Below are 15,350 nucleotides of genomic sequence, written 5' to 3' on the forward strand. Positions count from 1 at the left end.
TTTGTTTCTTTCTCCTGAGACTACTTCCTTGCCTCGTGGCAACTTAATTAGGAATGGGGAGATGGTAGAACCAGAAAGAATTTGTGGAATGCTGAATTCTTTCTTTTTCTCTTGCCTTTTGATGTTATAAAGATATTCTCAGTCTGTGCTAGTGGTGTGTTGTCCCTTGCTCTCACTTGCTGTTTTTATCTATGCTGACGTCCAGGTCAAACTGCCATCTCAACTCCTCCTGTCTTTCCTCACTTTATTATTTCTTGTCTTTCCCCCAAAGGTCTCTGCTGCTCTGCTCTGCAGAATTCTTCTTCCAGCACATTTCCTCTGATGTATTTAGTGTTGTTATAACTTTTCTCCTTTGTATTTATTGAACTAGAAGATTCAGCTCACCTGCCTTGCCACATAGCATTAGGTATCTGGTATAAACCAGTTGCCAAGACTCCTTCTGTGGTCACTGGAGAGAGATAATTACCTCCAGAGGCTGATTCATCCTGTCCAAATACAAGGGCAGAATTAATTTGCAAAATTGTAGCTGCTTCTACCAGTAGAGATGTCCTCAGATATCCAAAACTACGTTTGCAGTAGTATGTAATTTGTGTCAAGAAAACACTTTTGAAGGAAATCTTCTGGTTGTCTTCACACACTGATTCAGTTCACGTTTCAGTGTACCCACACTGAATTACTTCCAGATGAAGCTGAAAAGAAAGTTGATCTCTAGGAGTGCACTGAGTTGTCTACAGCCCTGGACCCCTGAACTCAGTCCATGAGACCGGATTTAAATTAAAACCAACCTGAATTCCTTCTGATCTAAACTATGTCCATATCTAAATTAGCAATATCAACAGAATTCAGAGTGAAACATTTACTGCTGACGACCCAGCATCCATAGCTTCTAGGTCTTGTCAGGTGCCATAGGCTGCATGGCTGTGAATGTAGTGCATTAACTGAGCTCCTGCTGTGTGTCTTCTGGTTTAAGTTCAAGTGAAAAGCTTACAAGTTTGGAGAATTCTCAGTATGAAAATGAAAATAACAGAGAGAGATTCACTTTGAAAGTGACCTCCTGATCTGAGCCAAAGCACCACTGTTGAGGCATACTAATAGCCCAAGAATCTCCATGGTCATGACAGGTATGATAGAACTCGTTAAAACCAGCACCCTTCTGGAGTAACAGCTGGAGGCCATTTGGGACGTGCCGTAGCACACATTATGTCACTAAGAGCATATGGTTAGTGGGTCCCGCTGGAAGATAGGTAAGATAAATTATTCTACATAGATATCTCTCCCTTGAATAGAGAGGAATCCTACATATTTAGCTGTGTCGTTTCTGTAGTCACATGAGATGAAGCTCATTCTTTATCAGAAATTAATTGCCTAAGTCAAAGAGAATTACTTCAACAGCAGAAATTACCATAGGAGATTTTAGGCATTTATATATTCCCTAAAAATCTTGTATAAGCATCTTCTGCTCCTGCGAATGCCTAGAGGCACCACCACTGTATTTGGGCTGAGTACATAAGTGCTTATCTACTGCCCAAAGCCATCTAAGATTCACAGGATAGACACTCCCAAACCCAGATCTCTTAAGGACCATGTACTCCAAGCACATCTAACAGACCAGCAGCATGAAATGCAACACAAACTGGCAGCCATAGCTGCTGCCATGCAAACCATAGCCGGAGGACAACTTCCTTTTGTGTCTGTTCCTACCTGTGTGCAAAAAATAGAGGTAGCATCCCACAACAGATGGATTACAAAATTGCTGGTTTAATGCTTTGTCATCCTTTTCCCTCCACACACAAATTACTTGAAGATCATTACTGTGCTACTTGAAAAGCTCTGCAGATCTACAAATCTTCAGCATATGAAAAGGAGTAAGTATTTTAGAAGTCAGGGGGTCTATAGTGCATTGTGGTTTTCTGTCTCATATACTCCCCTTTGCTCAAGTTGTTATATCGAGGACCAACTTAAATGTAATGTATTCACAATAAAAACCCGAACAAAACCATGTGTTCTGTCTCCGACGACACTGAAGCAGCACATTGGTAAATACCCATTTTGAAATGCCTTTCACAATAACATGCAAATTACAAACCTTACAAGACTCACAATTTAGAATAGGTTTGCAGTGCTTTCAAAAGACATTAAGGCTATTCCTGTCAGTAACTACTTTCTATATTTCCTTCGAAAATGTTTCAAGAGATTGTCGGAAGGCTCTGTTAGTACAAGAAACTTTATCTGTCAAAGTGCTTTAAACTGACAGATTGCTAACACAAATCCATTATATTCAAATCTTAAGTAAAATAATATACTAACAAATAATTACAATAAAAATACATTATTAAATAAAAAAACCACACTCCTAATGTTTTTTGCTTCTTAAAGATATGGAGGAATATCCAGTGAGATTCCCAGAGATGATGCTGGTACCTAGCTCCAGTGCTATTAACAGGGAACAGAGGCATAATGAGTCTCTGTGAAGTCTTAAAAGAAAATCTGGAGAAGAAGAAGAGGTTGAGTCAGGGTTTCTGGGAAGTGTTCTGAGCTTTCTTTCACTCTATTTAAACCAGTTGAAGAATATTTTTTCCACATACATTTAAAATTGTCTGTAACTGATATCAGAGGACTCTGATTATGATAAACTATTTCTGCTAGGTGCAAGTACTTGGTAAAGAGCGAGGATTCAAGTTAGCTCAGCAATAATTATTTTATTGACTTTTGCCTATAATATTAAGCTCCACTGCCTTACTGAGTGACCTTTTAAAAAAAAATTGCAATACACTTCAGGCCTATATACGGTTTCTATTTTGTGTATAGCAGGTAACAAATTAGGATGAATTTAAAAATGTTGTACTGTTCCCATGCTCCACCTGCTTGAAGCAAGACCAAAGGGATCCTTTATTAACTGCTTTAAAAGTTTCCAAAATCTGGAATTTGCTCTTGATTTTAAGACAGATTCTAAGACATGAATTGTTGATTTGCCAGTACTTACCTCTTAGCTCAGTTTCCTAGCAAGTAACTAAAATCATTGAAATTATATAATTATGGACTTTCTAAACGCGTCTTTAATGATAAGGTATAGTTATTGCTGAGCAATAAAGCATTGGCCAGTGGAAAATGCTGGTGGAGCCATAGCTGTATTTCTCACAGGACACTTTTGTTGCATCACTCACTCTCATTCAATCAGTGACAAATGCACCAAATGCCTGTTTGAGCATTTACTCCACAACTGCTGCTGCTATTCATCTGCAATTCATTCATAACTAATCCGTAAATCCCCAGCCCCTTTTCCTTCTGGTCTGTCCGTAAGACTTCCCAAATGGACGCACATGATTAGACCTAGTGGAAAGGCAGGCAGGTTATGTCTCTACAGGGTTTTTAGTGCTTAAAAGCATTAAATATGCACAGCCTATCCAGCAGGTAGTTGTTAATGTTACTTTTGCTGTTGGTGTTAATTTGGGCAATTTCATGTTCCTTCTGTCTTCTCTCCCATAGTTAAAGCTTTCCTATCAAGGCTTCTTTTAAATTATATTAAAAACTGTTGAGGAGATAAATGTTGTCTCCCTTGAGCTTTTACAGATTCTAGTTCATTGCAGAGCTGAAGAGGGAATAGACAAAGCCTTGGGACACAGGGGAGGTGGTGTCCCTGCAGCCTACCCTAGGACATTCAGCAAGCCAGCACCACTGTGCTTTTTTTCTTCCTCACATCCCCAATGTGTCCCACCTGTGTGGGGAAGAATTTGCCACTCTTCTGTATCTGTAGCTGGCTAACCCCAATTCTAGTCCTTGCTTGAAGAGTAACGGGAGGTTAGTCTGAACAACACTGCATAGCGTGAGCATGGCACTGTTGTCATGTAGTCATGTCTGTCATCCTCCTAGGAGTGTTTGTGTGTTGTGTACCTGGTTGCTAAGATGATCTAAGCAAACAGCACTATGTAGAGCATAAGTGGACATTGATGGTACTGTAGAGATGTTAGAAAACAGGTGGGGGTTGATTCTGCCTTCTTTGAAGTCCTGTCTTCAGATCAGGAAAAGATTTCTTATCCACTGGAGCACCTGTCTAGAAGCACATGAAGTGCCATTGCAAGAGGCAGCATTTATGTTTAGTACACATGATAAAGTGGAGAGGCGGGGCTAGGGAAAAGGCATGGATATGGGTAAGGAGGAGAGGGATGCATTTCAAAAGGTACTTTGCTCCTTGAGTTATTTGTTATAGATAAAAGTTCTTGCAGATAAGTTTTGCTTTTACTAAGTAGCTGAGTGGGTTTGAGTGACAGCACCTAGAAGAGAAGATTCAGTGCTGAAAGAGCGGATGTAATGAAATATCATCTTCATTCTCTGAAATGTTGCTGCAAACTGAAGAATTGCTCTTCTTTTTGGAAGAGCTGTTGATTTTTTAGTTCATTTACAGTTTTGTTTAGTATGGCTACAGTGCACAAAACTGGAAGAATCAGTCTTGCTGGGTTTATGGAAGCCACATTTATGCTGAAGGAAACCATAACTGTTTGCTTGCTATTCTCAGTTTCAAAGAAAGCCTTGGAGGTTGCAGTTCAACTAATTCACATTTTTAAATATTGATACTGAATCTGGCTTGTTTTCAGTTTGGCACCCATCTTTACAGATACTTGAAAACTCATTTCTCAGGTCTATTCTGGAAGTGTCATAGGGGTTTTCAGGGCTGATGAATTGGCCTGTTCTGATGGATGGACTTAGAAGGAAAATACTGGCCAAGTGACTTGCAACAGTTGGATTCTACTATTGCTGCTGCTGCTGGCTTGTTTGGTGGCTGTGTACAGTAATTTCATGACTCCATGACTCCATTTTCTTACCTTTAAAACAGGGTTGATTATTTCCTTGTAAAATTCTTTGAGATTTGCTCTATACCACAGCAAACATTGCTAACAGTAGTCATATATATTACTCTTTTAAAGCCATAGGAAATATCTATGATTCTGATTTAGTGCCTGCCATCAGTGGGGGGCCCTAAAATAAGTCAGAATTAATAGCTGGGAGAGAGTGGCTGTTTTACAGACATGCCCACACTCCAGAGGTGCAACTGCAACTTCCACAGGTATGTCCAAGCTTGCTCCGAGCTCTGTCACTGCTAATGGGGTACCCATGGTGGTATAGAGCTCAGCATGTGCTGCTGGATGCACCCAAATAGCTCAGTGGATGCCAGGGTGATGAGCCCACGCTGAGCTCCACGCTGCTGCGCTGACAGCATGTTGCCAGCATCTCCCCTAGTTAATTTAAAGCTAGCTCAAGTATGTCTGCACAAGCTGCAGTTAGGCTGTGACTGCAGTATAAAAATGCACCCTACAGGAGACCACGGGCAGCCAGAGCTTCAGAGAAAGTGTCTTAGTTACACTTGCAATCAGGCACGGGCTGCTGCCATCGTTTCAAATTCCCCTTACCTTTGGTTCATCATTCTTCATACTATGTAAATATATCTCTGCTCTCAAAGTAAGCAAAGGGTTTGTTTATCCTCCTCACTTGTCATGAATGGTGTTCTATACTAGATAATACTTTAAAAAAGAATTTAAATGTCTCAATTTTCATTTTAGTTGCCACTTTATCCACACATAACTCTCATCTACCTTCTTTCCCATCCAAAATGTGGAGGAAGCTTTAACATGGTGACAATAATGTTGAGAAGTAGGCACTATCTATAGGCACTATTTTTAGAGAGAGAGAAATTGAGGCAGAGGAAAATTTATCTGCCATGGAAGGCAAGGTGTGAGAAGGAACTGGTTCTATGCATTTAATTTTCCCTAGAGGAAGCAGTGGTATTTGGATCACACGGACTGTATCAGTAACTCACCAACTGCCAGTTGCATCCTAATCCACTTTGTGCCAGGTCCCGTTTTTGTACACCTTATACTAATGTTTATAAGAGAAGTCATAAGCACACTTTAAAATGACACAGCAAATTAATAATAAACTAAATAATTCAGAACTGTATGGAACAAGCTTCCTCCTAGGATGTATAAGATAAATAAAACATGGGTTAGAAGTGTCTCTGAATGATGGTATTGTAGGAAAGGCATCTCGAAAAATCAAGGAATAATGATCACATCCTTTTCTGGTTTATAGTCTTCCTTTCTTAATATATTTACAATATGTGGCTCCAAATTTAATTGCTTATGAGCAAGGTACAAATTGAAAGTATCTGGTTTTAAGTCTCATTAGCTGCACTAAGTATCAATTCATTTGGCAAAATAATCTCCCAGAAAACAATTTGTGCCAGTTGAACGCTATGTGATGGCTGATTTCTCAAAGATCTATTCTGAGTAGAGAAAGGAGCCACATGATTCATTCAGCTTGTGCATATCTATTTTATCTCTATAGAAGGATTATATATGGAGAGATAAAGGTTTGTTAAACAAAGTATCATTAATCACCCTGTCCGGAAATGTAGACTTTGCAGGAGCATTGTAATTTGCATCACTTTTGCTATGCCTTGTCAGTGCTGCTGGTGAGAAATAACAAACCTGTATTTATGAAAAGGACAGATTTAAGATGAAAATAATTCTGTCCGAAAACTGTGAGAATGGTACAGAATCCTGTCGCCTGCACTCGTTCAACGGGAGAACACTGTATTTGTAATAAATTCCTTTTGCTCTGGATGAGTTCTGCATTTTCAATGAGGTTAACTTGGCAACATTCTAGTTGATTTTAATAAAAATAGCTGCTTTGAGGACAGGGAGCTGAGGTTGCCAAATTTACAGCTGCCTTGCACAATTACTCTTACACCTCCTTCAGGGCTACTTAGAACCAGTAAGCAAATTAAGTGTATCGATTGCAATTTTGTTGGACTAACCCTTTTTTCTTAAGGAATAAACTTGATTCCTTTCAGTATGTGTCTGCTCAGAGTGATCTCTTTTCTTTTCAGCCATAATACAAAGACAACATCATGGCTGGATCCACGACTTGCGAAAAAGGCTAAACCTCCAGAAGAGTGCAAAGAAAATGGTAGGTGATTAAGTTTTCCTTGCTGCTCAGAGGGGATTTGCCTTTGTGTGTGTCTCTCTCTTTCAGTTCTTACAAAAATCAGGCATTTGGGGGAATGATGAAAGGTGTTTAATTGCTGCTTTGGTTAGAAGCCATAAGTGATACCAGTTCTCAGTGTGCCATGTGTTTCTGCTTTTTATTCCCCTTTCTGATGCTATCCAAAGCTGAGGATCACAAGTGTGTTTTCTGCCTGTTGTGTGTGTGACTCCGGGACTGACCCTCTCCCTCATCTCCTACAGAGAACTTTGGTCTGCAGAACAGAATCCCTTTTCAGATTCTGAGCTTTTAATCTACAGGCGATTCAATGCATAAGGGAAACTAGCAGCACCGTGGGAATATGAATATTGTTTGATTTGTATTTAAAGGTACAGTGCTATGCTATTTAGTAGCCAATTTAAAAAAATAATGTCTGATAAAGCAGGGTGTGGGAGGGAGAAAAGAGATCAGTGTCTGTCAGAGTTCAAGGCTGGATTTGGGGGGTACTGCATTGTTAATGCTTTAAAATTTAAAAGCATATGTACTGCTGCGGATGCTTAAAGGAGCTGTAGCTGTTGTGCAGGAGAGATGACTATGTTGACAGATTCAGAGATATGAAATAATACAAATCATATCAAACTATCTTTGCATTCGGTATAATTTCTAATTTTTGTCTGGTAAAGTTTATCAGTAATCAAAATCATTTAATAAAGTAAAAATAAAAATGTGTTGCAATAGGTCTTTTTCTGATAAGGGTTTTTTTTTCATTGTTTTATAGTTCCACGTTAGTTCAATTAGTCAGTTAAGAAGTAATGATTTCTAAAGACTGCTACTTATTTTATTGTTGTGAGATACAGAGTATTAAATACTTGCATGCTATGTGCATTAATTCAAAGCATTTAAAATATTTTAAGTGTATTAGTAATTTTTCAGGTACTGCATCTGATTTATTTTAAATTTTCCAAAATATATGTGTTTGGTTAATGTAAATACTATTAATAGAAAGAAAACTCAGGGCTGATAAAGAGGTCACTGAGGAGTCGCTGACTGTATGAATTGCAGGGTCAGTGCTTTGGTAAAAAATATTCCTAGGGTTTTTTTATAAATAGCTTCCTTTTCAAAGATTGCTATATTCAAAAAATCCCTTCTTTATTTCAGCAGCAATTCTGACGTTCTCCTCTGACATCAGAAATTATATGTCTGAATGATTTTGTGATGCTTATTCTAGCACTGACAACACTAGCTCCCAGAGTAAATTCTACAGTGAATATAATAGAAGTATGGTACAGAAACAAAACAAGGGCACAGGAGTTTTGCTTTCTAAATCTCTCATGTTACTTATATGAAGCTATATTTTAGCCCACTCCTTAAGAAATACTAGTGGGAAAGGCAGGAAAAAAATCCACCAATATCTATGCAGTAACATATCAGAGATACTTGGAGTATGTGTTGCTTTTTTTCCTTTTTTTTCTTTTTCTATTAACTGTTGTATACTGAGATCACAACAAGCACTGAAATGTCAAAAAAAAGTACCAAATTATCTGAAACAATTTAAAATTAAGATTGGTACATTAAAGAAGCAGCATTATTTTGTAGTTATTTGACTACTGAATTATTGAATTACTATAGTATGCTGGGTCATGTTCTTTTAAGATTGCTCAGCTCATTAATGCAAAGTACTTGGAGTGATGCATAAAAGACTTTAGGGAGAGATTTGCTATTCTTACAGCAATTGTTCTTGTAACATACTCTCTTTTCTAAGGTTCTTGTGTTGTTTGAAAGTGTCGTTTGTCTTTTTTTTTTAATATAATACCTGCAGAAGAGAAAGTTCTTAAAAATCACTGATATGCTTTAAAATTACTGTGCCTTGCCATGGAGGTCCAACATCAGGGACTTTCCTATAGCACATGGGATTTGGAATTTTTGTTTAGATTTAATCTGATTCAAGAATTAATTTCAGCTATGGCTTGGTAGTTGTTTTATGCCAAATAGCTTTTCTGTTACATTTTGTGATTTTGTGATTTATTCTGGCAGATATTACACAGAGATACAAAATTTTAGAAAGACATCGGTGTTTAGATAGGAAGTGATACTTACCTTGCTGCTTTATCGCTTTCTGACTAACCTGTGCTTTTCATTGACATTCATTTTGTCACATCTGAAATTTGTATTAATTCTCTGAGATACATTATGATGTCCTTATCACCTACCAGATTCTGATACCAGGTTTTTGTTGTGAACAACTCAACTTCTGTGTTCTCCTTTCAATGCAAATCCTGCCAAATCCTCCTTCTTCATTCTGCCACCAGCATGCAGCTTCCACACCAGACAGTGTCCACACAACGTACAATATCTGAGTCCTGATGCTCTGAGCTGGTGATGTTGAGGGCCCCCTCTGCTCCAGGCATTTTCTGTCATCCACTTTCAGCTCTTCAGTGCTCCTTTGCCAAATATGATTTCTTCATTATCTCTGGCTTCTGTATCCGCAAATCCCAGTGCTTGCTCATTTCCCTTTGCAAAATCTGAATCAACCTTCCAGCACATCCCTCCTCTTGAAAAATTTTCACATGCCTTTGCCAAGAGATTGACAAGCTCTACCAAGTGAAGCTTTCTTTACTTCCATGCTGTGGACTCTTTCTCTTTTCCTTTAATGACACCCACTGCTCTAAATCCTTTTGTAGGTCAGGAGGTTTTAAGGCTGATCTTTTTTTCTGTCTCTCTCGTGGAACTTATGTGTGATTTTCAGCAAATTACTTTGACTTTTGCTCCATCAGATCTACTCAAATGGCAGGTCTTTGAAGCAAGAACTGCCTCTTACGTTTGTATGGTGCCGATCTGAATTTCATAATATAATAAGCAGAAATAGCTGACAATTCTTCAAAACCAGATGCAATTTTTTACCCATTTCTGATTTCCTCCAGAAAATCTTGATGTTAATAAAAATAATTGTGTTTTCTCTGCTGAAAATATGAATTAAATATTTGTTTTTTTCTGAATTGAAATACTTCTTTTAAATGATTATTTTTTTTTCCACATCAAAATTAGTTAACCGATTTTTCTGTGTAGAGTACTACAGAAGTTACAGTTCTACCCCTTCTGTTTCTGTGAGCTAGATTCACTGGTTGCTAAATTTTCTGTAAAGTCATATAACCCAGCAGGCTCACAGGATTTGCATGATTACAGGTATATTATGTGAGTGGTCTTCCAACAGAGTGTGTTCTTTGGGAGAGAATATGGAAAAGAATGACAAGTCCCATAAGGTAGTAAGAAATGTAGTTTAATATTGAAAGGCAGTTCAGCTGTAATGACATGAAATATCACAGGTTTTAGGAAGTTCATTTTTTGTTAAGAAGTGTAGTGATCAATTTTTTCAAATTCTCTAATTCATTTAAGGGAACTTTCATCCTGGAAAAAATTTCAAAATTTTCTTCGATATCCAATTTGGAGATTAAACAGCTGTTGAAATTTCCTGTGATCAGATATGTCAAATTTCACTTATTTCCTTACTACAGATTTTACTAATTTCGTTACTAATCTGTCCCAAGCAGTAGTCTCCATCACTCTTAACCCTCCCTTTTTTTTATGTTGGCCTCCTTTCTCCTATCTCCTAGTTTTCAAATACAAGTAGGCCTACAACTATAAATAAAACTTTGATTTCACCTAGTGTTCATCTGTCATCTGTCTTTCCATCTCCTCTACACCCACCAACTTGACTGCAAAACATAGATGTTTATGTAGGGTGAACCAAGTTGCCTGTGTACTTCATTGACTGTGAATGTCAGCTCTGCTTTGACAATTAGAGGTCACAGACACCTGATTCACATGTAAACACCGGTATGTAGACAGACTGCTGCATTTAGGTGTCTTCATCTGGAACTGAACCCCACCCTCCCATCACATTTTGTCAGGTTATGCTTTTCCCTCTTCCTGTAGTCATAGGCAATACCTTCTGGTGCATTCACTGCCTTCAGTTCTTCAGAATTTGTCTTTGGTCATCTGTTTCTTCACTATGCTGTACTAAGACATATCAACCATTGATATTTTTGTTTTATAGATGGCCATAGGCATGCTGGTTTTGTGTGTAAAGCATTACTTATTGATTCCCTGACATATATTTTCACTGAAAACCAAGTAGTGAACTTTTATCTTATATGGATACTGTTTGTGTTTTCTGATGCCTGCTAATGACAACTTGTAGCAGATGAACACTTTTATGTGAATAGGTTTTTATTTGATTGTAGCAGCCTTGAGTTTGAAAACAAATCTTTCAGCAGTCCAGGATACAAGGGGGTGTGGGACTTTTTGGTTTATTGGGATGTATTCATATCAGAGATTTGCATGTGAAGCTTGGGCAGAGCACTTCTATACATGGCCAGAAGAGGAAGTGGAATGAAGAGCAAGTACCCTCCATTGTGTGAAAAAAGCACTAGCAAGACATCTTACAACTCCAGAGCAAGTCCATGTCTCTGTTGAAGGAAGGATCCCAATATGAACTGGGAGAGAAGGCTAGTGTTTGGGTTTCATCTAGTGCCATGTGACCCTGAGCACTGTGTCTCTCAGCATGGTATTCTGCTCATTGCTTCTGACAATTTTTTCTCTCGATGACTTGTAGAAAGCTTTTTCTTCTTTTTTCTCTCTGCAAACCAGATTAGCCTATACAGGCTAGAAAGTAGCTGCTGAGGTTAGGGTATCTGTTGAAGATATATATATCTTGCAATATATTTATCTTTGAGATACAGGTATCTCAGCTAAGTTTAGTTAAAAACTAACAGTAGACTCAGATTTTCACAGAGGAGAATGGTAAACAGTCAAACAGTACAAACCCATGAAGTTCATTTCCTCAGGAAATCAAAGTAGAAAGAAATATCATCTTCAAAAAAGTAGTTTTTTTATTCTTGATGAAAACAAGGACTCCTAAAATTATACAAGTCATGACTGATATCTAATGCTATGTGCGAGTTACATTGTGTGTTAAATAGTACCATTTGTTCCACTATAGTTAAGGGTTTACCAGCATTACTATTCTAAACCTTGTTTCCAGGGAATTATATTTGCTGTTGGAAATATGTTGAGGAGAGTCTCTTTTTTAGACTTAGTACCCATGTAGCTTAATTCTTTTCTTCAAATGCTAGAATATTTTTGGTTATTAAATAGGTCACCATATGAAATAATACTTTTTATATAGAGTGAGACATGCCTGTATACAAAGAGGTCATTACTTATTTTATTAGCAGTTTGTATGTGCATTTTTTCAAGAAAGCTGTCCCAGAGAATTTTAGCTTAGTGCTAATTTATAACACAACTAAGCCAGAAATAAATAAGGACCACAGAAGAGTCTGTCTCTAACACAGTTTCCAGCCTATGGCAGCCATGCAATTCATAAAAATTTAGTTGGTCTGTATTATATTTCATTATTCCTGTTGGCATCAGTTAATAAAAAACAGCTGCTGACCACACTGAAAAAAAACCTTTCTACCTATCCACCTGTCCATCTCATGTGAAATTTCAGAAATACTTTAAATGGGTTTAACTCTTCTTCACTGAGGCAATTTGTAGGCTGACTCTAAACCTTAGTTAATATTTTCCATGAAAAATACGGAATCATTTTGTCTCAATATGGACATATTATGTGATTTCAAATGGGAGGGGAAGCATCGTGCACAATCACGATGGGCACGAGGGTGGCCGAGGAATTGGACTGTCTCTGTGAAGGGACAAGGAAACAATTTCCCATCACAGCTGATGTGGGCACCTAACCAGATACTTACTGCAACAGCTGATATTTGGAGTCCCAGTCCCTTAAAGGGAATCCAGATCCTTGTGATGGGAATTTATTCGTGGGTAGGATATCAAGTAAAAAACAGCAAGCCAAAAAGCCTGCACAGTCAAGAGGGAGATCACTGAAGACAGAAAAGAGGAGAGGTTAATCACAAGCTTGCATCTTGAATTTTTATCTGTTCCAGAGCTTAGCAAAATATTCAAGGCTCTGAATTATTGCATCCACCTAAGAGCCAGACTTTGTCATCCTCTGTATCCTCTATTGAGGACCAGTCCTCATTATATGTGTTTCTCAAAAATATGGGGGGGGCCCTATTTGTTTTATTTTAAAGCAAAAGGTTCTGCATTACAGCCTGGAAAAGATACCATCCTGCAGGTGAGAAAAAAGTTTTGAGTATGTTCCTCTGCCAGGTGGGGTACAGAATATAATGTCAGATTAATCAATCCAGAGAGAAAAAGTGGAGAGCAACTCCAGAGAGCATCATAGAGCATGACACTGTCCCTTGACATTTTAAACCATCTCTTCTGGGATGGTTTGAGTTCTTGTGCCAAGGACTGTTGTTTTGGGTTTTTTCCCAAGGGCAAATAAGCAGTGCTTACAGAGTTCAGCTGAGAGTGCCAGGCACACAGGAATAATTTTGCTGCAAACTTTGATACTGCTCTGCAAGGGCTTTTCAATTCAGACATCAAACCCCTTCCTGTTCCAGGCCTGAGTCACTTCTGAGTAGGGACTGCCCATCACACACTCTTGCCTGGTGGCTTTGTGATAGGAACAAATGACAAGGAATTAGGAAATGGATTGACAGACTACCAAATTCATTTGCAGTTTTGACTTAAATCCAGGTGTTTCCAGATGATAAGAATATTGCACCTTTAAACCAGAGAGATTTTACTTAGAACTCCCTTTTGCAGATTATTAACACCATTTTAAGTAGTATTTAATAAGTTTTGTAATGGAGCTGGCTTTATTTATAATAATATTGATCACAATGAATTTTGTTTCTGGTTTTTTTTGACATATTGAACATAGTTTTCTCAGCTTCCATTTTCAATTTTGGGTTAATTAAACTGTAACAAAATATCTTGAACTGTTATGACCTTTGGAAGGGCATTTCATGCTGGCAACACCATCTGGGCACTAATTGACCAAAAAAACCTTCCATGCCAAACTCGCAATAATAATAATAAAAATAAGAAAGGGGTCACCTCATTAGAGTTTCTTCCTGGGAAGAAGACATTTCTCTGGGCAGCCTGGTTCGGTGACACATTTTAGAAGAGGAAGTTTTAGAAGTTTTAGAAGAAATAAGTTTTTAGACAAAATAGCTGTCCACATGAACATACCTTGGCTGTCTATGCCCTGGGCAACCTCCTGGTGTCTCCCTGGGGGAACTCTAGCAGATAGTGCTTCCTTGAATCACACTTATCAGTGTAAGAGATTAGTCCTTTAAACCGTAATGGACTAATAAGTATTACTTTGCTTTCAGAACCATTACAGTTTCTCACAGTCTCAGCCATAGAAATCCCTGTACAGCTCTAACCTTAATCTTAAATAGAGTCCGTAATTGCAAGGACAAGAATGAATAGAAGTATAGGGAAAAAATTCTGATTTCCCCAATAATTCAGCTAGGATTTGGCTCTGTTGCACTCACTGCTCCCACTGCTCACCCAGACTCTACATTTAAGGTGGAGATGCCCAGGATGCAGAGGCATCCCACAGCTCCTTGCTGTCACAGCTCACAGCCTGCAAGGATCCCTTCCTCTGGAGGTATTGGCAGCTCATAGTAACTCTTTCAGCAACCTGAGTATTTTAAAGGTTGCTAAATGCAGGCTGAGGAAATTACTAACTTGTCCCATGGTCTTCGATGAGGCAAATCACAGGCTTCCATTCTAATTAGTTCATGATATTGTGAAAACAAATCACTTCAAGTTTCAGTTTTATAGAAGAGGGTCATGTAAACATACCTTTCATATGTCTGTGAAACTTGTTTGCTTGTATAATGCACTGAGATTCTCAGCTGAAAAAGGTCTTAGAGATAGTAACTATTTTTTGCTTAATGGCCCTTTTCACTCTATTATAAGCTGTGTAACAAATGCCCACTGTAATGAATGCAGCATGTTCATTAGTCATATAAGATATACTGAATAATACGTTTTAAAACAGCAATAAAGGTTGACTATTATTTTATAAAATTTTCTCAAAGTATAATTTAATTTCAGAATAAAATAAACACATTCACCAGTGCTGTACCCCAAAACAGAGCCAGCAAGCTGGAGCTAACGTGACAGTACAGTTTAAACTACACTGCAAAAGAAAGGTCATCCAAGGCTACATGACCACTACAGAATGGCTGAGTTCCTGCTGGAGCTGCTGAAGCTCCTCACATCCAGTTTCTGATAGCATCTCTTTTTCATTTTGCTGCCAAGTTAACTGGCTAAGCTTAGGTAGTTTTCATCTGGAATGTGTAATGAAATTTAGAAAGGGAGGGAGAGAGGTTTTGTAAACTCATCAGGAGAAACAGGGCCAGAGTTTTAACAATTCACATCTTTAAAAAGCTATAAATTGGATTCCACTCACCACTGAAGCAAGTAGCAAA

General features: G+C 38.1%; 1 protein-coding gene across 12 annotated transcripts in view; it reads left to right on the plus strand.

Moving 5' to 3' along the window:
* The window catches only part of MAGI2 (membrane associated guanylate kinase, WW and PDZ domain containing 2), a 722,750-nt gene that overhangs the window by 490,438 nt on the left and 216,962 nt on the right, over nucleotides 1-15,350 (plus strand). For all 12 annotated transcript variants that reach the window (XM_039383531.1, XM_039383530.1, XM_027730044.2 and 9 more), the window contains one exon: nucleotides 6,884-6,963. In XM_039383531.1, the coding sequence (XP_039239465.1) occupies nucleotides 6,884-6,963 (80 nt within the window). The remainder of the gene's footprint in view (nucleotides 1-6,883; nucleotides 6,964-15,350) is intronic.

This window comes from Pipra filicauda, unplaced genomic scaffold (assembly GCF_003945595.2).
Source record: "Pipra filicauda isolate LSUMZ 115617 unplaced genomic scaffold, ASM394559v2 scaffold314_size1190085_pilon, whole genome shotgun sequence".
In the NCBI taxonomy this organism is placed as follows: domain Eukaryota; kingdom Metazoa; phylum Chordata; class Aves; order Passeriformes; family Pipridae; genus Pipra; species Pipra filicauda.